The 25,315-nt window shown below is 37.4% G+C and overlaps 3 protein-coding genes across 4 annotated transcripts in view; all 3 read left to right on the forward strand.

The window, feature by feature from the left end:
- Positions 1 to 338: 338 nt before the first annotated feature.
- nlrc3l (NLR family, CARD domain containing 3-like) lies at positions 339 to 9,823 on the forward strand. 2 transcript variants are annotated; one of them, XM_084419466.1, is made up of 7 exons: positions 339 to 535; positions 640 to 719; positions 1,764 to 1,871; positions 2,765 to 2,905; positions 2,986 to 3,277; positions 4,575 to 4,821; positions 6,580 to 9,823. In XM_084419466.1, the coding sequence occupies exons 2-7, from the start codon at positions 688 to 690 to the stop codon at positions 8,169 to 8,171; spliced, it is 2,412 nt and encodes an 803-aa protein (XP_084275592.1). In that variant the 5' UTR covers positions 339 to 535; positions 640 to 687; the 3' UTR covers positions 8,172 to 9,823. The 2 variants fall into 2 exon arrangements, with proteins under 2 accessions (XP_084275592.1, XP_084275593.1); XM_084419467.1 differs by having other exon boundaries at positions 369 to 535; positions 643 to 719.
- A 1,125-nt stretch (positions 9,824 to 10,948) lies between these two features.
- On the forward strand, positions 10,949 to 23,032 carry LOC311296753 (cysteine and histidine-rich domain-containing protein 1-like). Its single transcript, XM_084418640.1, has 11 exons — positions 10,949 to 11,132; positions 13,735 to 13,784; positions 14,842 to 14,898; positions 15,181 to 15,341; positions 15,450 to 15,553; positions 15,665 to 15,723; positions 19,185 to 19,255; positions 19,337 to 19,439; positions 19,528 to 19,647; positions 19,770 to 19,832; positions 21,742 to 23,032. Exons 1-11 carry the CDS (start codon positions 11,069 to 11,071, stop codon positions 21,907 to 21,909), a joined length of 1,020 nt encoding a protein of 339 aa, XP_084274766.1. The 5' UTR covers positions 10,949 to 11,068; the 3' UTR covers positions 21,910 to 23,032.
- Positions 23,033 to 23,780: 748 nt separating this feature from the next.
- LOC311296903 (NACHT, LRR and PYD domains-containing protein 12-like) overlaps positions 23,781 to 25,315 on the forward strand; it is a gene marked incomplete at both ends in the record, with an annotated part of 29,946 nt that continues 28,411 nt past the window's right edge. Inside the window, 2 exons of the mRNA XM_084418887.1 lie at positions 23,781 to 23,830; positions 24,023 to 24,136. Coding sequence (XP_084275013.1) covers positions 23,781 to 23,830; positions 24,023 to 24,136 — 164 coding nt within the window. The remainder of the gene's footprint in view (positions 23,831 to 24,022; positions 24,137 to 25,315) is intronic.

A 25,315-nucleotide genomic window follows, 5' to 3' on the forward strand; every position in this document is an offset into this window, starting at 1 on the left:
TGTCTGTCTGTTTGTCTTTATGTCTGTCTTTTATATTTTTGTTTATCTTTCTCTGTCTTTCTGCATTTAGATGTTACATCTAAGTTACAATTAAAATGCTGCTATTTAAAAGCGTGGTGCTATATATCTGTACAATGTTGTGATAGGTTGATCACTGTATCACATGGCAGTAGTACTTTTTTATAAAGCTTTATTATAATAAAATATTAAACTAAAATGTGTTTATTTTTTTATTGTTAAATAAATCCTCTTCAAAGACGATGCAGAAATGAACTTCTCAATCTCATCATTAAGGTTTTCCTCTCGCGCACATATACGGTGTATTACAGCGCGACGTCACTAAACCGAAAGTTAAATGACGTCACTGGCAGGAAACGCGGAAGAGACTGCGATGCGCGAGCCCGACGGAAGACATTTCTGTCGAATTTTCTAGCTCATTTTGACAGCGAAATAATCAACAACATGACTTCAGTTTAACGCTCGATCGCTTCCTGAATGTTTCGGGTGCGTTTTTGTCGCTTCATACAGGTTTTTGGTAAGTGTCTTTGTCGCTTTATTTGAATTGTATATCTCCCAAATATGGCGAAGAACGATTTCCCTTTTCGGCTATAAAAGAGTTTCCATGTGCTGTGTTTGAAGCAGGAGCTGTGCTGTAACCGTGTGTAAGGACTTTACATAAGGACCATCATGAGTGAATACAGTGATTCGGAAGTGGATAGGTAAGTGTGTGAAGAATGTTTGGCTTTTCTCATTCCAGTCTGGTTCAACCGGCCTGTTTCTCTTAGTTCTGCCAAATCAGGTTTAGTTTGGTTAACGTTACTTGTCCCTCTAGTAGTTAGACCGGATCTACAGAGCAAATTAAAGGACGAATAATAACCTAAAATCATAAAGTTACTGATCAGTTGTTGTCCTTAAAACTTGTCATACCTGTAAGTCACCCACATTAAACGGCATGTGGACCGAAAAGTAAGTGATTCCGGAATAGATATTTAAAAGACTACCGTGTGTAACATAGCAGCTACAGTATGTTTATGCAAACTGAGCCCTGGGTGATGATAAGTGACACTACATTAATAAATATATCTGCATATGGGGTGTAATGGTTTAGGATTGCATCTGAAATGCAGATATCTTTAATGTCATATCAGGACAGGTGAGATTAATCTGAGCTAGTAGTTGTTGATCAATATGATTGTTTTATGTATCTACACTTGTTTCTGTATTTCATCATTCAAACAGTGTTCTCACATTTATATCTTGACATTTTGGTGCAAATTGTGTAATTCCATTTAAAACTGACAGGCAAACTTGTTTATTGTTGGGAATTGGAAATATGAGAAGATGCTCTTTCTCACCTGATGTTTCTGTTCAGAGATCATCAGGATTGTCGCTTCATTCCCACCAGCATGTGTGTTAGTGACTGATCAAATAACAAGCCACTTAGTTGGAATGAAAACCAGTTTTTTTTTGGCTTGAAATACAATCTGCGTTTAAAAAAGCAGAGTCTTTGCGGGTTCAGACATTTCGTGGACAGTCAGGTTGGTTCACACATGAGTTGCTTCGATTCTTATGTACATTTAATTACAGAAAAGGTTCAGCCATCAGAGTGTTTTGAGTGTTTTAATTATGCTTTTAATTACAGGTATCGGTTATGCATGTGCAAAAGTATGTTGTGGAGCTTTTTCTGATGCCTGCTCACATGCCCGTTTCAGCTGCTGTCATTTTTGTTTGCTTTAACGTTGATGTGAACATTTGTTTTTAAGGGTCATGACGGGCCGGCCGCCCAGCAGTTATGGCTCCATGCATAGCGATGATGATGATGAGGAGGATGAAGATGACTTTGAACCTCCGCTCAAACACGCAGAAACAAAGTACAGTAATATACAACTTAACCATCACAAAAAAACAATTTGAGAAAGATAAAAAGCATCTTAGTCTCATTCTATGAATAATAGTAATAAAACGTTAAAAACTGATAGAAACTACAAGTTATTTATGTTAAATAAAGTTGGATCTTGTCAACTTTTGAACATGCTACAGGAGAACTGATGTCACTTTTTTATTTTATCATTTTAAATTGATGGTTCATTCTTGTTTTGAGGTTAATAGGTGTGACACGGAGATAAATTATCCTGATGTAATTTAAAAATGTTCAGCATTAAGAAATTTCAGCATCATTACTCCAGTCTTCAGTGTCACATGATCCTTCTTGATAAAAAGTGATGGTAAAGATTTATATTGTTAGAAAAGGTTTCCATTTTTAATAAATGCTGTTCTTCTTTCAGGATTCATTGATTTAATAAAAGTTTAAAAGTGTCACAGGTTCTAAAAAATATATTAAGGAGCACAACATTGATAAATCATCATATTATACTGATTTCTGAAGGATCATGTGACACTGAAGACTGGAGTAATGATGCTGAAAATTCAGCTTTGATCACAGGAATAAATTACATTTTTAAAGTATATTAAAATAGAAAACCATTATTTTAAATTGTAGTAATATTTCACAATACGTTTTCACAATAATATTTCACAGTAATATTTCACAATATTACTGTTTTTACTGTATTTTATCAAATAAATGCAGGCCTTGAGCATAAGAGTTATTTCAAAAACATAAAAAATGTTTCCAAACTTTTGAGCAGTACTGTATGTTTTAGTAAAGTTTAATTTTAGTGTACTACTAATAATGTTGTGGACACAAATGTGAATCATTTCATAGTCCATTTATGTATGTATATCATATTTATATGTTGTACAGGGTCAGACTTTACCGCTCAGGATCTCCAGAGACTGCGATTACTGAACGAACACACACAAATCAGTCCAGCATATACCAAGATGGACTGTTTCTGCGACCGCAGTCCAGCGTGCACAGAGAAGCCTCTCATCCAAGACACGAGTAACTACATCCGCAACACGCGTGCATCTAAATGAATAGTTTACCTATGCTCAAAAGACTCACTTCATTGTCATTAACAGAGAGCCCATGGCCGTGGAGCAATCCGAGGTGCGGAGCGACGTGAGGACAAACAGAACGCTGAATGAAGAGCTGGATGACCGAGAGATGCGAGAGACAGACCTGCAGGAACAGTTCACTGAAAGTGCTGCAATGGAGGTGCAGGAGGAGCGGAGCGAGGAGCCGGCTTATGATTTCGATGAAATCGTTGTACATTTTGAGGAACCGAAGGAGCCTCCGCCGCCTCCTCCAGAGGGCGCCGGTCTGCAGTTTCGACACACTCACAGCTCCCTCACCCTGCGCCACATTCTAATGGTCAGTAGCTGTTTTTGATTCTGCTGTTTTGTTTCCTCCTAAATAGGGCTGTACAATTAATCACAATAAAACCGCACGCGATCTGGTAAAGGCTGTGATTATTTTATGTGCAGTTTGTCAGTGAAGTACGGCTCTCTGATCGATCTGAAAGCCAGAGGGCCACACACACACTAAATATGTCCCACCGCAGAAGAACGATAACACACATTATTCCAGGAAATCCCTATCGCCATCATACTATCTGTAGCTGAATAAACAGAAGATTTAAACGCTTTGATTAAACATGACTAATAAACACATGATTGCCTTATTCTGTATAAGAAGCCACATCATCTCACAGAAGGATGAGCTCAACTGTTATGAAGTGAGTTTGGAGTAAAAGCATGTTATTAAATGTTGTCTTTTGTTGGAAAGAGGTTCATAAATGCTTCTCATGTTTGGAAAGATGTTGCTTTTTCAAATGCACGTCACAAGTGACTCAAACTCAGTGCTTTCAGATGGAGCAGCGTTTACGGAGCCGTACATCAATGACAAGCTGTGCATAAAAAATAATCGCAGCCTTTGCGATTTTCAAAATCGCTGTAAGCCAACTCGATTTAAGTGCGATTACTTGTAAAGTGCGATTTAATCGTGCAGCCCTCCTCCTAAATGGTGGTCCTATGTCATACAGTGAGAGAGGTTCAAAGACGCCCGTTGTCACGGTCTTGCAACCAAAGATAGCCTGCGGTCATTTTCTGTCATTTATCATGATCATCTCAGTGTGTTTGCTGCTACGACCTACGTCTACTGACTAACCATCAAAAATGCAACATGAAATGGCATATTGATCAATCCAACATGGCGATAAAACTTAAAACGACTTGCCTCAAGCTCCATTTGCAAAGTTGTCACGCCAAGTTGGCCTCTTTTCCCAAGCCTAGCCTAGATAATATTCTCCTTTCATTTCCCCCTCTTTTTTTCTGGGAAATGATCCAAATACACTGGAGAGGAATTCAAAGGTCATGATTTTGCAGTCTTTTGTCATGAATTTAATATACAGGGATAAAACCATTCAACTTTTCAACATTTATAACTTTTTTTGTTTCACTTTTTATACTTTTTTTTTATTATAAAAAAAAACTCAAATCAGCCAACGGTCTTTAAAATGAGATCAACCTTAAGTCTGCGCTCCAAAGCTTTACATTTTTATGACAGTTTTCTAAGGACTTTTTTTTTTTTAAATTGATGCACAGGGGTTACACTTTATCTTGCACTATATTCAGATAAATATTACAGATGTGTCTTTTGTCTCATTCAGGCCATGGTGAACAGTCTTAGTCAGCTCCGTCCATCTGAGATGTCATATTTTAAGCGTAGTCTGAGCAGTCACTGCAACTTCAAGAAGAACTACTCGATGATTGCGGATCTTACTGACGCGCTGGATGTGGCTGATAAAATGATCGAGATCTGTAAGCTGGGAGAGGCTCTCCATCTCACTGTACGAAACCTCCAGAACATCAGAAGGGACGATCTGGCCCAAACCCTGAGGAAGACCTGTAGACGAGGTACAGCAGCTTTCACACGTCACCTGATAGATGCTCAAGGAACAGTTGCCCCCAAAAAGAAAACTGTTTTTGATATTCAAACTTAAGAGCTTTAGGTGAATTCAAACATATTATTTATATTTATAATTTTATTATATATATAAACAGTAAAAAGGCAATTTAGGGCTGTCAATGTTAACACGATTAATTCAAAATCCTTAATGCATTAATTTAATGCAAATAAATTATTGAAGCACATGAAATTGCACCATTAACGTAATTTGTCACGCAGTTAGTAGGGATGCACCAAAATGAATTTGGGCCAGTAACCGATAACTGATATATTGGCCGATAAACCTAAATCCAAATTTTTATATCATTTAAGAGCCTGATGACAATTTTATGTAACCTTTTTGAATTGTTTCCAATTATATTTAAAGCAATTCAAAACCATCATGGCGAACTGTGATCTGAAGTGTCTCTGTTGAAGGAAAATAATCCATTATTTTATGTTTCCTTGCTGGATAAAGCAATCCAGCACCTCGCTAGTAAAGTCGTACAGTAAGCACACATGAGTCCTTTATATTAGTGAGCAAACGAACAGTTTGTGCATTCTCGACACTGATATAAATTGTTTATGCACAGTCAAATTTCAGTACACATCCGTTGCTTTCACACACATTCAGGATAATCATTTGATTTGTCGTGTGTGTGTTGCTGTGTTTAGTAATTCTGAATGGATTCTTATACTGTAGGTATTTATGCAGTCAAGTAAAGGAGGTTGGTTTAGGTTTTTTCTTGTTCTGTATCACAACATGACTTATCTAACATGTAAATAAGGTCTTTGCTGTTGCACTGTACACGTGCTGAATTATTTTTCTTCTGTGATGTTTAAAAAAAAAAAAAAAATGTGTGCATGAATTTCTGAATTATATGGACTCCTTATATAGTTTGGTTATTTGGAGTCCTTTCGGAGTCCCCAAGTGTCCTTTTTTGGAAAACACTGAAATTTACCTTGAAAAAACCTTGCAGAGAATAGTTTTGTGAGAATCTTTCTTTGATCTGATGGTTTACTTTGCTAGATATAGCAAATGACAAAATGAATGTTAATTGTGAATTTTTATTAAAAAAAATTTAACTGTAATCTATTGACAGCCCTAATTGTGAAGTATTACAGTTTAAAATACTTGTTTTCTATGTTAATATATTTTATTCCTGTGATCAAAGCTGAATATTTAACATTTACTCCAGTCTTCAGTGTCACATGATCCTTTTAGAAATCATTCTAATAAGCTGATTTGCTGCTCGAGAAACATTTCCATCATCAATGTTGAAAACAGTTTCCACAGAAATCCGAAGCAGCGGAAACTGATAAAAAAAAAAAGTCAGGATTGATCAAAGTTCAAAAGAGCAGCATTTATTTGAAATGAAAATATTTTGTAAACATAATAAATGTCTTTACTGTCACTTCTGATCAGGTTAATGCATCTTTGCTGAATAACAGTATTAATTTCTTTAGAAAAAAAAAAATCATACTGACCCAAATCTTTTGATTGGTGTTTTTTTTTTTTTTGACTCACGATATTGATTGAACATGTACAGAAAAGAGTAATCAGTACATCGTAAAAAAAATTCAAGTTAATTCACAATAAATTATAACTTTTGAGTGAACTGTTCCTTTCATTTTTGAATATGGCTAATTAGTTCAGTATAGAATGTGTTATAAAATAAACCTAGCACGTTAAAAAGCGTAATAAATTCTGTTTTGTTTCTTCGCAGCCTTGTTACAGTATGATCTGAGAATAGCCCACGACAGGCGCTATTACTCTCTTTACGAGGGTCGATGCCGTCCAGGTCAGCAGCGCTACATCAGTGACGTCTACGTCGAACCCGTAACCGTCCTCAGGGGCAGAAGGGACCCCGTCAACACTGAGAACGAAGTCCGACGGATCCCGTTCACGGTCGAGGAGACGGCAATCAGGGCCGCCGACATCTTCCGCCCCCTTCCTCCCGAGCACAAACCAATCCGTACGGTCATGATGACGGGAATCCCTGCCTGCGGTCTAACGGTGGCTGTGAGTAAGTTCATCGTGGATTGGATGGAGGACAAAAACAATCAGGATTTTCAATTAGTGTTCCCAATTCCGGCGAAGGAGTTGCACGTTGCGAAAGGTGGAGACTTGAGCTTCCTAGAGACGCTCTCACGCTACTTCGCCGAAGCCGAGGACATCGGATTCATCGAGAAGGAAGATTGCTTGAGTCTCTTCATTATTGATGCGTTAGAAGTTTGCCGTCATCGACTGGACTTCGAAAACAACAAAACTATAACGAGCGCCAGGGAGAAAGCGCCACTTGATGCCCTTCTGACGAGCTTAATCAAAGGCACGTTGCTTCCTAACGCTTGTGTTTGGATCACCAGCCACGTCTCCGCCGCACACAGAATCCCTCCCAATTTAATCGACAGGTTTGTAGAGTTGAGAGGATTCACGGATCAAAACAAAGAAGAGTACTTTACCAAGAGAACCACCGACCCACCTGAGCTCGGCAGGAAGGTTTATAACCAAATGAAACGCTCCAAAGCTCTTGAAATCATCTGCCATCTTCCTCTCTTCAGCTGGATGGTGGCGTTTATCTTCGAACGGGCGTTTCGAGATCCCGACTATGGCAAACATCCACCTGGCATCACGGCGTTTTATTCGCAGTACGTCGTCGTCCAAATGAACCGCTCGTTCGAGAAGTATCGCGGCTGTAACGTGGAGGCGCAAAAGTGGAAGGATGAAGATAAGGCGTTTATAGAGCTGATGGGGAAGATGGCGTATCGGATGATTCAAGAGGGACGAGACTGGTTTAAGGTGGATGATTTGAGAAACGTTAACCTGACCTATGAAGATTTGCGCACTCGTGATGAGTTAACCACCGAAGTCAGGCGGGCGAGCGAAGACGTAGAGACGTGGGTCTTCAAGTTCGTCCACGTTACCATACAGGAGTACATGGCCGCCATGTACGTGTACGTGGCGTTTAGGAAACACGCGAAAAACGTGTTGATATCGAGCCAAAAATCTTGGTTACAGGGTACAACAGGCAAGGATCGCCCCGTAATAGAGATGTACCGTCCCGCCATCGACCGCATGCTGGCTTCTCCGAACGGACATCTGGACATGTTTCTCCGCTTTTTGATCGGATTGGTGACTCCAGGAACTGAGGATAACCTCCGTGGATACGTGCTCGGTCACTATCATCCCAAAGCCAAAGGCACGGAGGAGTTGATCAAATACATCAACAAAAAGATGAGGGAAAACATCCACCCCGACAGGCGCAGAAACCTGGAGTTGTGCCTGGTGGAACTGGAGGAAGGCAAAGAGGAAAGATGAGTGGGAATAGTAGAAAATGGATTAATCTCTCAAGCGGGACTGTGGAACACTAAACTAAAAGCAGCGTCCCACGCAAATCAATCTGGTCTAAGGGATAGTTCACCCAAACACGTGTACAGATTTGAGTCACTGCTGCTTTCATTGAACGGGATGTCAGTGATAAAACACTCCATTTTTTGTTTCTGAGGTAAAAAAGCATGGGTTTGAATGACATTATATTGTGTAATTTGCAAATACGGGTGATTAAAGGCACACTATGTATGTTTTTGGATCAAAATATCCCAAAACCACTAGAACAATGTTATATATTTTGCTGATCTGTGTACATGCATTATCCCAAATGTTTCTAAGAATGTTTAAATCCAGTGAAATAAGCAGTTTTAACCTCGATTTCTGGTTTTATTTTGTTGAAACCATGGAAACACCAAAGACGCTTTATTATATATTGTGTTTTATTAGACAGGTGAGCAACTGTTTGGATGCATTCATCGACAGAGAACTAATCATTGTTATACAGCTCAACACAGTTAGTCTTTTTGTTTACATCTTGTTTTCTTGATTTACCGCGAGTACCATCTTTACCATGTCTAATATTGATCTAGCTCACTGCCGTGTGCAACAAGTGTCTCATATAGTAGCCGCCCAGTGAACGCACAGAGTAGCATAACAACTTTCAACACACTCAAATGTATCTAATATGATAAAACAGCGCTGCGTTACCCCACATACGCATGACCAGAAGAAGCGTCTGTTGGATAATAAAAGCTCCACTGCTCTCGAGCCGCTCCTCTCTCATTAGCTGTCGCTCCAACGCAAATAAATCTTCAATACATTACCGGTCATCCATGAATATGATTTCGGCCCGAGTCTTGTCGTATTCTCCACTGGCTGTAGAGGTGAAGACAACTCCCATGATTCCACGAAATCAAGGCGTCATCAAGCCACGCCTTTGTTTTGAATAAACGACCTCTAGTGGTGAAAACTTACATAGTGTGCCTTTAATCCTGTATTTGTTGGGTGAGCTGTTCCTTCTTTTTGGTGCTGAGCAGAGAACATTAGTTTGCTTGTTTGTGTCAGTATGAGAACAGATAATAATAGCACTAATGTCATTAAAGTGAACAAGGGGCTGAAGAACTGGACGTGCAGTTTATCAACAACGGCTGGTTTGCAGAGTCACCGGCACCCAACGCAAACTCTAGTAAACGCATTATTCAGTGATCCGGCTGTGTGTAACATGCAGTACTAGAATTTATTATCCTGACTAGACAGTGTTCTGATGCTTGCTTTTATTCATGTTGTTATTCTGATATGAGCGTTTGTTGTTTTTCAGGTTTGTAATCACAAAATATTAATGGATTTTGTTTATGCTTCAGATTTACTCTTTAGTAAGAAATCATGTAGTTACTGATCCAGAATATGTTCAAATAGTCCAGTTTGCTTGGATACACTGACATCTGAATGAATTTGAGCAACAATAGTATTTAATTAGCCACTTTTCTTTCTTTTTTTTTTTTTCTTTTTTTTTTTTAAGGGTAGTGTGACTGAAAATCTGGGTTGGAAAGCCAAGGGTTGTTGATTTACGTTGATTTATATGCCTTTATTACCATTGTGTCATTGAGTAACGTATAATAAAAATGTCTCTTGGAATGGTGGAGTAGTGGTGTTTCTTACCATGCCAAATTTTTCTAAATATTTAATGTCAATTTCTAATGTAATGGTTATACAGGCAATAGGCGTCCGTATGTGTGTATATAAAATATAACATAACAATGTAACTGTTTTTTGAGGGGGAAAATATATATGCATGTATTTATTTTTTTAATTCCCGAAAAGTTAAAAATGCACAGAAGCTATGTCTCTAATTTTTTATCACTAAATTCGATTTTTCTCTTCTTTTTTTTTTTCTAATTTAAATAAAACTTTACCAGCTTATCACATGTAAGTGAGCATATTAGCATATTTGTAGTGATAAGGTGCATTAAATTACATATTAGAGATGTATTCCTAATATATATACACACAATTATTGTTGGTGCTTGGTAAGACTTGCATTAAAAGGGAAACCTGAACCACATCTAGAGACCGTTTTTCCGAGCTTAGCCGATGTTGCACGAGTCCCTGCCATGTGCTGGTTCGGGTGTATCGCGGAAAATTCTAGAGGTAATAATTGTTTCTCGTTGGACATAAAAGTATTTTCCTCCAGGGGGCGTTTGGCGGCCCAGAAACACGAATCCTCCATCCAAACATTCACATCTCAAGACATTAATTTCCTTTATTGGAGACACCTGTACACTAGAAAGCTTAAAAGTTTAAATGTATTGATTTCCAAGAATTGTTATCTTTGATAGAAATGTAAATCCGTCACAGCATTTTTTTTAGAAATTTAATTTTATAAAACAACTTCAATAGTAATCGTAATCGACTGTGATTGGCTCATCCTGACAAGCGCTGAGAAAAGTAGCAGCTGCCACGTGACAACACCAATATCAGCAGCGCCGATACAGGACAATAATTTACAATAAATGATGACAGCGAGAAACCCTAAAAGCCATTAAATTAAAAATACTCAAGGAATCGTCATAATATAAAAATAAAACAATTTTTTAATTATTTATTAAAAATTATTTTTGCAGTTAATAGACCCGCCACATTTATCACTTGTAAATTCATTCTGACCGCCGTTCTACCCACTTATTTCCGTTTCTGCGGTCGAGTGTCAGAAAAGTTCGCGAATTTTCCCGAACGCGTCGCGAGTTTCCGGCAGAGGAAAGATCCAACGCGAGGCACAATATACACGCGCGCTCCAGACATCAAAACCGAACATTCAGTGCAATAAAAGACTAAAAAACTGTTATTACGAGTTGTGAATACTTCATCTGTATCGTGAACCGTCCGCAATGTCTGTGCTGTGTTATAATAAAGGCTGCGGGCAGCGATTTGATCCAGAAATCAATCCGGAGGGTGAGTGTTTGTTACACTAATCTAGTTACAAAGTTTATTCATAATCGAAAGTGTTACTTATTTGCAGTGTTTGGAATAACGCCGTTTAAAAGAACGGCGTTAGGTAACGACGTTATTTTTTCAGTAACGGGGTAATCTAACTAATTACTTTTCCCGTCGTTACAACGCCGTTAACATTACTGAATGTTAAATGCGGTGCGTTACTATGCATTGATTGAATAAACTAACTGTGTAATCCGAACCCACCCCTGGCTCGCACAGCGATTGAGGAAGTGGGTTAATAACAAGGTAAGCGATTATGATTGGCTAAGGCAGGGTCATGTGTTTCATGGTAGCCAATCAGAGCCAGTGTTTTTACACACATGCCAGCACACGCGCCACACACACACACACACCAGCTAAACAGATTCGATGAAGCAGCAGAGATGGCGAGTCAGGAGCAATCCGATGAAAAGTTGGCATTTTCAAGGTGGAGATATAAGCACTACTTCAAATTAATTGAGGTCAAAGGCAAGAACTAGGGGTGGAACGGTACATGTATTCGTATTGAACCGAGAGAGAGAGAGAGAGAGGCGCGGGCGCGATCGAAAAGTTGCAAAGTGTTTACATTTGTGTGTGTGTGTGTGTGTGTGTGAGAGAGTGAGAGTGAGAGTGAGAGAGAGAGAGAGAGAGAGAGAGAGAGAGAGAGAGAGAGAGAGAGAGAGAGAGAGAGAGAGAGAGAGAGAGAGAGAGAGAGAGAGAGAGAGAGAGAGAGAGGCGCGGGCGCGATCGAAAAGTCGCAAAGTGTTTACATTTGTGTGTGTGTGTGAGGCGTTCAAACATCAAAAAGTGTTTAAGTTACTGCTAATTAAAATTTTAAGGAAAACAAATATATTAATCTTATATAATGTGCACAGTCAGTGCACTACAAATAAACTGGTCCAATGCCTTTACTTTATTAATAAAACTTTTAATAAAAAGTTGAGAGAGGTTGATTTAATTTGCAGAGTTAAATGCACTTTATATGGTGTAACTGTTTACTTTTCTTACAAAGATAATGCTTGAAGTGCAGGATAAACCTCTTGCTGTCTGTCGACGTGCAATAAATATTGAAAGTTATGTACAAACACCTGTCTGTTCTACTCATTTCAACTGACTTAAAAACTGCTCAAAAAAATCCAAATTCTTTGACATATAGCAATTTTTTTTTTTTTTTTTTTACAGTAACGCAAATAGTTACTTTCCCTGGTAACGAGTTACTTTTATTATAGAGTAATTCAGTTACTAACTCAGTTACTTTTTGGAACAAGTAGTGAGTAACTATAACTAATTACTTTTTTAAAGTAACGTTCCCAACACTGCTTATTTGTATACCGCGCTATCTATTATTTACCTTCATACTCTTACGTTTCAATGACCAAACAGAGCATGCATGGTTCTGGTTTCTGTAAGAAACACAACGGAGTCGAAATGCAGATAAGGCTTGCTTTGTAGAATATAATGCATTGTGTTATTGTGAACTGGACAGCACTGCATACTACTAGAGCTCAATGAATTATGTGATATCCTCCTTATCAAGGGCTCTTACATTATAATAAAAGATCATCAAACATTATTTAATGTATAAAAGATCAAAGGGAAATGCCACATACCTTCATGTATTTGCCATATTTTCTCCTGAAACATTACATACTTGAAGCATAAACTTACAAATCATTTTAGATTTAATATTTTTTATATTAATTATCTATTATTATTCTTATATAATAATTATACATATATAATTAACTGATGTTTGCGATCACATGCCACAATGACACTGCTTGACAAACATGCATATAATGTTAGTTAACATCATTTTAAGTGTTACCCAAGTTTGTCTAATTATAGCTTACTAGCTTTTTTCCTGAACTTTCCTGAAAAAAAAGAAGAAAAAAAACTTGAAACATTGTTTTACATTGATTTTGCTCCCTCATTCAGGTTCAGCTACTCTGATTAAAGAAAAATGTATTTAAGAAAAAAAAAAAAAAAAATTTAACTGAATAAAAACAGTAATGTAAAAAAATATGAACAATAATACACTACTGCCACTACTAATGATTAAATCATTCACAAATGTTAAAATAAGTGATTGGATAATAATGTTACACGTGATTCTAAGTGTTTTAAGTGTAAAATCATTTCAATCGTGACAACTCTCAGATAGTTTTAGCATGTTATTGAATATGTCAGTGTTCATGTATTTGGTCTTGGCGGATTAGATCTGCTACACTGCTGTTGATTATTACTGTAACAGAGCATGTATGGACTCGCTACTGCTAATAGATACACAGATCATGTAAGATATGCGGCCGCTGCATAAATAATATACATAAATCCTGTAGCAGATCTAGGCAGGTGGAGCTGGGGAGGTGGAGGGGTTCAGAGGAACTTCAGGACCAGCTTACAGCAAACAATCAACCAGACCATTTAAACGTTGAGCAAGCGATCTCATTGGCTGCAGGATCAGCAGAGGCTAATCAGCTTGTGCCATGCAGTAATGATGATGTGATTGCTTGCAGATTGCATGTAAAAGACCGTCAGCCTGCGCCCTCTAGAGTTTCATGACTGATATGTTTTGCAGATGTGTGTACATACCATCCTGGAGTTCCTGTGTTTCATGATGCTCTGAAGGTGAGTACCTGATCGTGGATATATTAAGTTTTTATTCTTTTCATTCTAGGCCCTGTTTACACCTGGTATTAAGATGCGTTTTGGTCAATCGGATCACAAGTAGACGAGGGAGACACATTCCCATTTACACCTGGTGTTTTAATCCGTCACTTTTGTCCACTTTAAACCACTTCTGTCCTGATTTTTTCGAAGGGAGGGTCTATGGGCGGGTAAATGTATGGGTTTATTCAGATCTTTCGATCTAATGGACAGAATAAGCTCATGCAATTTACATATGAAGCAAGACCAGAGACGACGGAAAAACACACAGAACATACTGTCGTTTCAGCTCTGACAGACGGGAGATCAGCCGAACGCTGTGAGAGTGTGTTAGATATCAGGAATGGTGAGAGAACATTGTGCTTGAGTTTTTCATCTTCAAAACAATCTTGGGTCTTCAGACGACAAAGTTTAAATCCAGTCTGCTAAATCTCTTCCCATAATGTTTAAGCATTAGATCAGTAGACGGAGATCGGACCGAATGTGTTTTCCACTACCTCTGGAAGTCTCACTGCGCCCAAGTAGCTGTGCTTCGCCTGTGCTTCCCCCCAATATAGTCCCAAGTCAATATCTGCCTAGGAAATCGCCTAGTCTTAATCTGCATTGCTATTTGTACTCGTTGTGAATACGCAGGCCACAAGAAGTAATTTGTTTTTTTTTATTTTTTATCACTTTTACTCATGACATGCTAGCTGGCAACAAAGGATTCCATTCATTATGCTAAGCTAAGCTAGCGGTGGCGCTTCCAAAATAAAACAATGCATGCACTGAGACAAAAATGCGTTTGCCCACCTATCTAAATGTAGGAAAGACGGCGAATAAGCCCTATTTAAAAAAACGGTGGAGTGTTCCTTTAAGTGCACATTGCTTTTATTTTGTACTGTTTATTGGTATTTATTGGTGTCAGTCTTCCAGTCGAGGAAATGTTGTTATTGTTCTGGGTGCAATAATGCATGTTTTCCCTTTAAAAGACACTCCAACAAACCCTCTTTCTTTCTTTATCTCTTGCTTTCTTCAGGGTTGGTCGTGTTGTAAGAGACGGACAACAGACTTCTCGGATTTTCTTAGTATTGCAGTAAGTGTCTCATTCTCAGATCTCGGCAGAACATTTTACACGCAAATAAATGTGTTTTTGTGTTCGATGGTGTCTAAACACAGCATGCTTCTTCAGAAGAAAAGAGATAGAACAACTGTTTTCTGTTGTGCATTGGTGTGCTTTAATTCTCAAACTGTCAGTTGCTAACCGATATCACAACCATGTAAAATTCCTTTATCTCTTCGATATCCACGAATTCTGTCACTAAGATAAAGCAAATGTATGCAAATGTCTCCTGTTTTATGTCTCGTTCTCTGTCAGGGCTGCACTAAAGGTCCTCATAACAGCGAGAAGCCGCTTGAACCCGTCAAACCAGACGTGAAGGTCTCAGGAGAGAAGAAAGAGCTGGAGGATCTGAAGCCCAGGTTTAATGAGTATATCATCCAGGCCCCCAAACCACTGGAGTCCATCCAGAGACCCAGGTAACTCTTCCTCATCTTCATCATCATCATCATCATCGCTATAATGGCTGCTAAAGCTGCTTTGAAAGGATCTGTATTGTATAAAGCGCTTTATAAATGTTGCTTCAGCGCTGAGGAGCCGCTGGTGGAACTGCAGAGGAAAGTCTCCCCGTCTCTGAACCAGACGCTCGAGAAACTCAGACTCGCAGACGCCGCTCAGCTCGAAGAGAAAGGTGACGTTACATCATTATAAACTTGCAGGAGGTTCTAGATTCATTCTCGTTTTATATAGTTACTTGACCATCTCATGCAAAACCTGACATGTGCATCTTTTTGACCTCCAGAAGAGGAAGGAAGTGAGGTCAAAATTGGGACGGCGTGTAAAAATGGAGGCTGCTCGAAGGTCAGAATAACATTTGTTCTGTATGTTATGGTGATATAAGCTCCTGTTAGGTAAAGAGGACCTATTGTGATTTTTCCATGTTCATCTCTCTTTAGTGTGTAATGTTGCTGTTTGAGCATGAAAAAGTCCCTCCAGCAGGAGTTCTTCTCTATATCAGTAGCCGCTTTCCGACCAAGTAGTTATAGGAACTGTCCACTTCTAAACAGTTCTATGAACTACTCTCCCCCAAACTCGGTTTTGCTGTTTGCGTTCGCACTGGCCAAGTGACCATAGGAACTGGTAGGAGGGGTAAGGGAGTGACGCAAGCACGGTGACCTTTATTTTGACTAGGGTTGGGAATCGTAAGACATTTTCCGGTTCCGATTCCGGTTCCACCAAACGATTCCAGTTCCGGTTCCGGTTCCCATTCAATACAAATTATTAAAACAACTAATAAAAAAATAGTAGTAAGGGGAAAATGCACAATCCTTTTTTGTGTTTATTTCTTATACTTGTCAAATGAGTTTAATAGACTGGTAATGTCAACAAATTCAACATATTATTTAGCAATTTTTGCAAAAATAATTAATTTTACTGAAGGAAAATTTATATTTCTGCATTCTCTAGGATAATTTGGGACCTCTCCTATAACTTATTGTATCTCCAGCAGTGGAGAATACCCTCTCAGAAGGGGTAGAATATGCTTGAACACACATGTAAGATCCAGACAGGTGAAACATAATATTTCGATTTGAATGATTGATTCATAAAGACTTCACTTCATTACTGGATGAATCAGCGCTCTTAGCAATTAATAAACAGAACTGCATGCGTCTTGCGGAAGAACATTGTAGCCGGAGCTACTTTTCTATGTTTATTTCTATGACGCGGGTGAGTCACTCAGGCACTGTGCTACTCCGCAGCGGTGCCGGTGTAAAGTAGTCCGAGTATAAACGCTTATTACAGGCTTACCGTAGTGATTCAGGATAAGACAAAAACACGGTTTGAAAAAAGGCATTCATGATGTACTCGCTCATTATATACATTTAGTAAATTCTGAAGTGAATTTTCGTTATTTGAAGCGACTTTCAAAAGGTGATTTACTCTGTTTTGGTTGCTACCGTAGACATCATGTTTATTCTCGAACTATAAACTTTTATTTCAGTACTTCTGTGATCACTTCAATATTTGTAACACCGAAATACCGATACTGTGTTGTTGAAAAGATTGTGAAAGTAAAGCTGTTTCATATTGACAACTGCTCTCAGCGACAGCACAAACAGATTTGAATGTTTCAGTGTGAAGTTCGCGTGGGTGTTTGAATCGAGATCGTCTCTCTCTCTCTCTCTCTCTCAAAACGTATGAGTAGGGCCAGAGCCGTTGAATAGAGCTGGTAAGTCCCGCCCCTTCCGCTAACCCCACTAGACCTCTAGGTTGAAAAATCGTCAATGCAAGTGAATGTGAGAAAATAATTATTTTCTGGTCCCGTTTGAATTTTGCCATGAATGTGAACATATGTTGTCTGTGAATTTTTAATATAATTTTTCGTGTGAAGAATGCTTCAATTTAGCGCGTTGAAGTTTGATACGGTTAGACTTTGTGTGAGAGCACTTTGTGGACTACAACTCTTCGCTGCTAGTCAGCTTACATCAGACGGGAATCTGAAGAAAGAACAGCCGATTTGGTTTGAATGTTGACATTTGGGTGCAAAACACACAGGCATCTCGATCTGTCTCCATAGATTATCGCAGCATTAGCACCGATTTGACAAGTGGAGGGAAAATGTGTTATGGGGTGACGTCACATAGGCGACATGTAGTCTTTCTCGTTATGTCTTTTCCACAACTGCTAGCCAAAGAATCATACAATATACTGTCAAACTCGTGACATGAAAAAGTATATAAAAAATTCACAGACAACATATGTTCACATTCATGGCACAATTCAAACGGGACCAGAAAATAATTAGTTTCTCACATTCACTTGCATTGACGATTTTTCAACCTAGAGGTCCAGCGGGGTTTTACGGATGGGCGGGACTTACCAGCTCTATAGTGCGAGTGCTTTCATTACTATTTTAATATTCATGAGGTGAGTGTGAGACGTCGCTATTAAAGGATAAGCTCCCAGCAACTTAGGAATTTCGCACATTTTTCAAAAAACACTACCGGTTCTGGATAAGAACCGGTTTTCGGTTCCCAACCCTAATTTTGACGGAGCGAAGGACCTTTATTTTGACGCCGCTGAGAACGCCAGAGCAAACAATGCTCGCATTCTCTGTGTTTATTAGTTAGTGATCTGTCTAACAGTACAGTTTAACATGTTATTAGATAGAATTGTTATAGAAAGTACACAGTATATGAAAAAAAGTTATTAGCCTATGCCGTGTGGTTGATGTCCAGTGTTGCTAGCTGGGCAGATAAACATAATCATGTTTGGCTTGGTCCCCTCAAAGTTGCGTTGGATTTTCTCTTCAGAGTAAAGGTTTAGAGACCCATCTATCACTGTTTTCCATGTTTGTATCAGTTTCTGGAGTAAATATATAGGCTATAATCTGTCTGTTTACATATAGCTGTTTTAAAAATGGCAAGAAGTGCTGGTGTTTTGCGTGCGTTCGGTCATCAGCGTACACTAACGTCACGAGTAGTTCCTATAGTGCTGGTTTAGACCCTACTCTGAAGTAGGACCTAAATTAGATCCTCCAAATGGAGTTCCTAGAACTAAAATCGTTCCTAGTTCCTGCGGTGCGAACACGCCGACATCTGGGTACTTTAGCCAATAGTTCTAGGAACTGTGAAAAGGTTCCTCCGGTCGGAAAGCGGCTAGTGTCACTGTTTCTGAACTCCCTGAAACGCCTCCATTGTAGTCTTGAGTTTTTTCCAGGAACGAACATGTCACAATATTCCTCATTTAAATAATTAATATGCACAATAAAGTGGCGGAGGCTGGTTGAGTTAGTTAGTAGTGTGTTGAAACTGGCGGTTATGGTAAGGGGAGGGACATTTCCCAAACACACTCAAAGCGCTTGACCAATCACAACACACTGATCCAGCCGACCAATCAGAGCACAGCTTTTCAGAAGGAGGGGCTTCATAGAGACAGGAAGTAAACAGAGCTTTACTGACAGACTGGGAAGAGAGGAGCTGCAACTATGGAGAATATGAGAAAATAATGTGTTTTTTTAACATGAAAGCATGAAAACCTATTCTTGTAGAGCCCAAAATCAAGACATCAAATGGCCTCTTAAACATCATTAAATGCATTATAACATTGAGTGATACATCTGTCACAATATTATTTAGTCTTTGTTAATAAAAAATACAGTGTTCAATGTTAGTTCATGTTAACTTGGGTCCGTTAAATAATATTAACAGATACAATTTTTGATTTTAATAATGCAGAAATATATTTCGAAATTAACATTACTTAATATTTTTTTGAATGAAATATGTGTGCTAATATTGTGCCATTATGATTATCAGACATACAACGGACCAAAGACTGATGCAGAAACGTGTTCATATCATCCTGGAGTGCCCATCTTCCACGAGGGGTGAGGAGAATTTATAACTGTTGCTGAAAAGCAACTATTTCCTCTTTTTAGACGGTATTTTATGAGCATGCATGGTTTCAGGATGAAGTACTGGAGCTGCTGTAAGAGGAAGACGTCTGATTTTAACTCATTCCTGTCTCAGGAGGGCTGTAATAAAGGATCACACCAGTGGAGGAAAGACACGGTGAGCCGAGCAATGGCTTCACATCCGTCAGGTCAATATCACATGATAGACTATGATTCTCAAACACACGTGTTTTCTGTCCCTGCAGGGTAACAAAGTGGCTCCATGTCGATTTGATTGGCACCAGACAGGAAGTCATTTGACCATGTCTATCTATGCAAAGAACTCGAATCCTGAGCTTTGTTCTGTGGAAGCGAACAGCATCTCGGTGAGGGAGTTCGACTGTTGATATATATAAAGTGATATGTGTTTTTGCTATTGTCCAGTGTGGTGATGTTATTTATTAATGGTCTGTACTTTTGTTGTCTGATGAATGATTTTTTTCGACAGCTGAAAATGCGTCTGATCTTTGATGGAGAAAAAGAGTTTGAGCTGAAGATGAGCCTGTGGGGGGTGAGTGTCAGTGACCATCCATTATCTGTCCTTAAAACACATTTAGTGTCATTGAGAAAACATTATTGATTTATTCACATTTTGAACTAGCTTTTATTTTTTATATTTTGAATTTTAATTTTAGTTCATTTGTATGTTTTTGTTGGTTTTTTTATTTTTTAATTAGTTAACTTTTTATTTCAGTTTTAGTTGACAAACGTTTACCTTGGCAAACGGCTGAAATGCAATAAGTTAAAGTTTTTTTTTTAATATTTCATTTTATTTCCTTTGTGTATTTTATTTAAATTAACAAATCCTTGTGTTTAGTTTTACTTTAGTATAGTTTTACTAACTATAATACCACAATTTGTTCAGATAATTTGATGATCTTATAAACTTTTCTTAATTAAAAAAAATGTAGCTTAATTATGATCTTAAAAAACATTTGTTCTAAAATCTGCTAAAGTGCTTGAAATTACTTTGTAGACAACAGTGTTATTCAACAGTGTATTTCAAAAGCTAAAATAAAATATAAATATTAGATGAAAAGAAATACATCTGAAATCATATAACGTTGAAGTGCTGAAATTTCTAAAGCTGAAATAAAAGTAAATTAAAGCTTAAAAGAACACATAACAAAAATACTGAAACAAAACTGAAATTAAAATGAAAGCTGAAAATAAAAATAAATAAATCTAATTCAAAATAATACTATAATTGTAAATAGTTAACAAAATAAAACTAAAACAACACTGGTAGACAAATATAAATTGTGCCTACATACAAACACGTTTTCAAGTGTGATATTTTAGTTTGTTTTTTTTCTTTCTTTTTTTAAATGAATGAGGTAGTAGAAGGACAATTAAATAATTGACTTAAAATATATATATATATATATATATATATATATATTCCTCATTTAAATAATAAATATGCCCAATAAAGGGGCGTAGACTGATAGTTAGTTAGTAGTGTGTTGAAACTGGTGGTTATGGTAAGGGGCGGGACATTTCCCAAACACATTCGAACCGCTTGACCAATCACAACACTCTGATCCAGCTGACCAATCAGAGCACAGTGTGCTTTTCAGAAGGAGGGGCTTCATAGAGACAGGAACTAAACAGAGCGTTACTGACAGACTGGGAAGAGAGGAGCTGCAACTATGGAGAATATGAGAAAATAATGTGTTTTTTTTAACATGAAAGCATGAAAACCTATTCTTGTAGAGCCCTAAAACAAAATCAAGACATCAAATGGCCTCTTAAACATCATTAAATGCATTATAACATTGAGTTCTTCATGTGTCACAGTATTTTTTTAATCTTTAATAAAAAATACAACTGTTCAATGTCAGTTAATGTCAACTCAGGAACATTACATAATATTAACAGATACAATTTTAGATTTTATCTATTTGATCGATTAGCATATTTGTAAATGAAGATTAATAAATGGTTTAGAAGTATTTTTCATTGTTAGTTCACGTTTACTAATATACTTAATGTTAACAGATGGAACCTTACTGTATGCAGTAGTATTGACCTTTTTTTAAATGAAATATGTGTGCTAATATTATGCCATTATGATTATCAGACATACAACGGACCAAAGACTGATGCAGAAACGTGTTCATATCTTCCATTAGTTAAACTTTGTTTAACTAATTCTCATACTTCCATTTATTTATGCCAATGTTTGATTGGATTACATTAGTACTAAAAAGTTAGAAAAAGAGACTTAACACTTTCAAGTCAATGATTTAAAATGTGAATTTCATCCATTAGGAAAAGCAGAATACCTGTTGTGTTTATTAGACATAATCCATTGAATGTTTTTGTCCCGTATATTAATGACAAAAGAATAATTCAAAGTTCATGATTTTGCAGTGTATTTGGGTTGTTTTGTTGATATATGATTGTGTGTTTGACAGGTGATTGACATCAGTAAGAGTGTTGTTAACATGATGGCCTCTAAAGTGGAGGTGGTCATGAAGAAGGCGGAGCCTATAACCTGGGCGCGGCTGGACACGCCCCCTCCAAAGCTTCAACCGACCAATGAGAAGAAAGAGGATCAAGATCAAGAGAAAATAATCGCTTGACTCCCGCCGACTCGCTCAGGCTCTCAGACAGCAGTGATCAACTAATCCTGCATCCTCACCCGCTGTATGATCTGGGAAATCTGTGAGATTATTGATTTACTTTATTGGAGTTCATAATAATCAGATAATATAGATTGTGTAGGATGAGCGCAGCCGCAGACTGTTCTTGCTTTACACTCTAATCAGTTTAGATGTGAATGAAAACGAAGCTGTGATCTTTATATTAATATTATAGTAGTATTAAATCTTTATCAAAATATAGTAAATATCAAACTGATGCATACATACCTAACTAACTATCATTAACTGTAGGAGCTGCTGCAATTTCAGTTATTTTTATATCACATCACAACAGTCAACTAGTAATAACAAATTTTACTAGTTGGTTTTATTAATCAGGAACTTGTAATTAGGGTAATTTTAACATGACATCAATGCAGTATCACATTTTTGTTTTGTTTTTCCCACTTAATTTGTGGAAATGCTAATTTCATTGGGTGAACAATTCATTTAATATCTCTCACAGCCTTGTTTTCATTGGTGTCTGATTCAATATGGCATCTTAAGTCTTTACAAAATGATTTCACTGAATTATAAAATGTCAATATGGCAATAAAACAGATGTTGTCTAGTAATTCTAGCTTTCCTGTAGAGGTGAGAGTAAGATGAGTCCAATTTATGTGCATCAAAATATCTAACAAAATGTAAAACAAAAAAAATAAAAAAGTGTCTTGTCTGTATTTTGTTATTTCCTCTGTTATGTTTGTGCTGTCAACATTTAAGCAAATACGTGTTGCCTTTTTGTTGTTTTATCATTCCATGTTGTTTTGATGATTTACAGCCTTAATTTTCATGCACATTCACTCCTAAACAACAGTCTTAGCTGAGCTTAAGTTTAACAGTCTCAGTTCAGCTTGGATTAGGTTTGCTTGTGTCATGAATTGGGAACTTTTGTTCATGTCCTGTCATGAATGTAGTCGATGGAAGAATGAAGCAGCTTCACACACTTACTCTGGTTTAGCATTCTAGAAATAAACTGCAGTAAATCACTGAACACTAGAATGAAATATAAGTGTGTTTATGTGAATCTTATGTTACTGTAAACATTCAAATATTGTACTGTATTCTCAAATTTGTCTCTGTCTGATCATTCAGTCTAAATGTTCAAATAGCATGCATTATCAAGAGATTTTATTTTTGTAAAACATAGTGCTTTATTGCACGGAATTAAATTAGTGATGCTATATTCGGTTTAGTTGCTACTGCGAGTGCGGGTTTACCTTACAGAACCCGTGCACCTGCAGGACTGTGAGCGCGCGCGTGACGTGACGCCATCATTGTTTTCCGCGTAATAAGTGGAAGTAAATTATTAGAGTTGATGTTTCGCCATTTAAACAGCCAGAATCGATTCTATACTGAGTATCAAATGCAAAGCGTTTCATGGAAACCTTCATAAAAGCTAAGACACGAATTTACGTGTAACTACTTGATAGAAACGGCGGTGGATTTTGTGAATCTGAATGTGATCAAACGGTTTTCGAGGTGAGTGTTCAGGTCTCGAGACGTTTTACAGGTAACTTCCGCATTTAGGCCAATATTAGCCTATTTCCCCTAAAGGACATATTAGTTATTTTATATGTGTTTGATATTTTTCATTTTAGAGCAAAACATGCTTTCATTGTTTCCTATTGTCTGTGGTTTATTTAGCATTTGTGTTAATATACGACTAACATTGTGTTTTTGAGTGAACGCCGCGTCTCATGATCCTGTTTCTCTGAATCTCAGGTTCCGTTCAGCTGAATTATTGTTTGTCATTTCCATTCAGAGTCAGTGGTGAAGATCAGATTCTGTTTCAACTGTTCAGCTTCATCATGGATGAAACTCAAACATCCAGAGATGAAGATTTTTATCCAGGTTGCAGGTATTTGGAATAAACTCCAGATTAGCCGAAATCATCTTTAAATTATAGACAAGATGATGTTTTTATTTATTAAGTTAAAAACTTTAATTTTATTGAAAGCCATTAGACCAGAAAGTTTTTTAAATTAAAATACTTTTTAAGAACTTATATTAAAATATTATCACCATTAATTATTATTATTTTCTGTTATAGTTCAGTTCATCAGAAGAGATCAGAACCAGAGCCCAGCTGTGTGTCTATGAGGAGTGACGGCTCTATAAGTCGGCCAGTAGATTTTAAGAATGCAGATACACAACATGATCTCAGGTATAATGTTTCTGTGAAAATATGACTACAGCATGATATGTTTTATAATCTGAATAATATTGGCGATATTTTCTTCAAGATATGAGAAATTCTTATTTATGTGTAGCTAATATTTTAATGTATGTAGTTACTCACGCATGAGAAATAAAGATGAAAAACCACTCTCAAAGTATAGTTTCATAGATTTATTGTTACCATGTCCACACAGACGCGTTTCGGCCTAAGCCATCATCAGTGTGTACTGTGAAACACCGAAAAGATTGTTTTTTAAAAACATCACAGGTGAACCTCATTCCTCAAATCATCAGCACCGTCAGGTGCATCAAGTTACCAACATTGTGGAACCACAAGGAATAACACAACACAACAGGCCATAGATAATGTTCACATGGCTTTGTTATGTTGGTAAAACAAAAAGAGAGTTAAGAATAAGATTACACGAACACAAAAGAACACAATCACGATACTAAGTCACCCGTGGCTAGACATTTTAATGAATTTGGGCATGATATTTGTACTTTGAAATTTCAAGGCATCGAGTTAGTTAAATCTTTTCAACGGGGTGGAGATAGGGAGCGCTATCTTCTTCAACGAGAGGCTTTTTGGATTTATACACTTCAAACAGTATACCCCAATGGTTTCAATGAAGAATTGCCTTTAAATTGTTTTTTGTGAAACCATGTAATCTGAAATCAATTTAATCAATTTAATTTGTTTAAATTTATTTGATTTCTTATATATGTATATATGTATGTGTATATATAATTATTATTTTTTTTTTTGTAATTGTTCATAAGAGTCACATGTGAACATTATCTATGGCCAGGGGCATGTTCAAGTTCAAAACGGTGCGCAACGTTTTGCTACAGTTTCCGGGTTGAACGTCATGTTTCCTGGAAACGGCGTGCACCGGTGTGCAACGGGGTTTGAGATGCGTTTTCTCTTGTTTGGTGGGTGTGTCAGAACTGCAGTCCAATCAGCAGCAACATAAAGCACGTGGTATTAAAGTGAACTCGCACAATGGGTTCAAGGAAAGTAATTTACAAATGTGTTTGATGCAGATCGTTATACGCAACAACTGAGGATATTAGAAGACATGTTTGTTTTATTGTAAAAATATAGGATATCAACATAATGATGTCTTGTTTATATTTTTAGCTTCATTGCAAGTGTATGACA

This window comes from Rutilus rutilus (assembly GCF_951802725.1).
Source record: "Rutilus rutilus genome assembly, chromosome: 9".
NCBI lineage: Eukaryota > Metazoa > Chordata > Actinopteri > Cypriniformes > Leuciscidae > Rutilus > Rutilus rutilus.

What these genes read in the sequence shown, in the direction of transcription:
- LOC311296753 (XM_084418640.1), top strand. Translation starts at nt 11,069, where the DNA reads ATGTCTGTGCTGTGTTATAATAAAGGCTGCGGGCAGCGATTTGATCCA. An exon ending in TCCAGAAATCAATCCGGAGG is followed by an intron (nt 11,133 to 13,734) that starts GTGAGTGTTTGT and finishes TATGTTTTGCAG; the next exon opens with ATGTGTGTACATACCATCCT. An exon ending in AAAATGGAGGCTGCTCGAAG is followed by an intron (nt 15,724 to 19,184) that starts GTCAGAATAACA and finishes TATGATTATCAG; the next exon opens with ACATACAACGGACCAAAGAC.
- nlrc3l (XM_084419466.1), top strand. Translation starts at nt 688, where the DNA reads ATGAGTGAATACAGTGATTCGGAAGTGGATAG. An exon ending in AGTGATTCGGAAGTGGATAG is followed by an intron (nt 720 to 1,763) that starts GTAAGTGTGTGA and finishes TTTGTTTTTAAG; the next exon opens with GGTCATGACGGGCCGGCCGC. An exon ending in GAGGAAGACCTGTAGACGAG is followed by an intron (nt 4,822 to 6,579) that starts GTACAGCAGCTT and finishes GTTTCTTCGCAG; the next exon opens with CCTTGTTACAGTATGATCTG.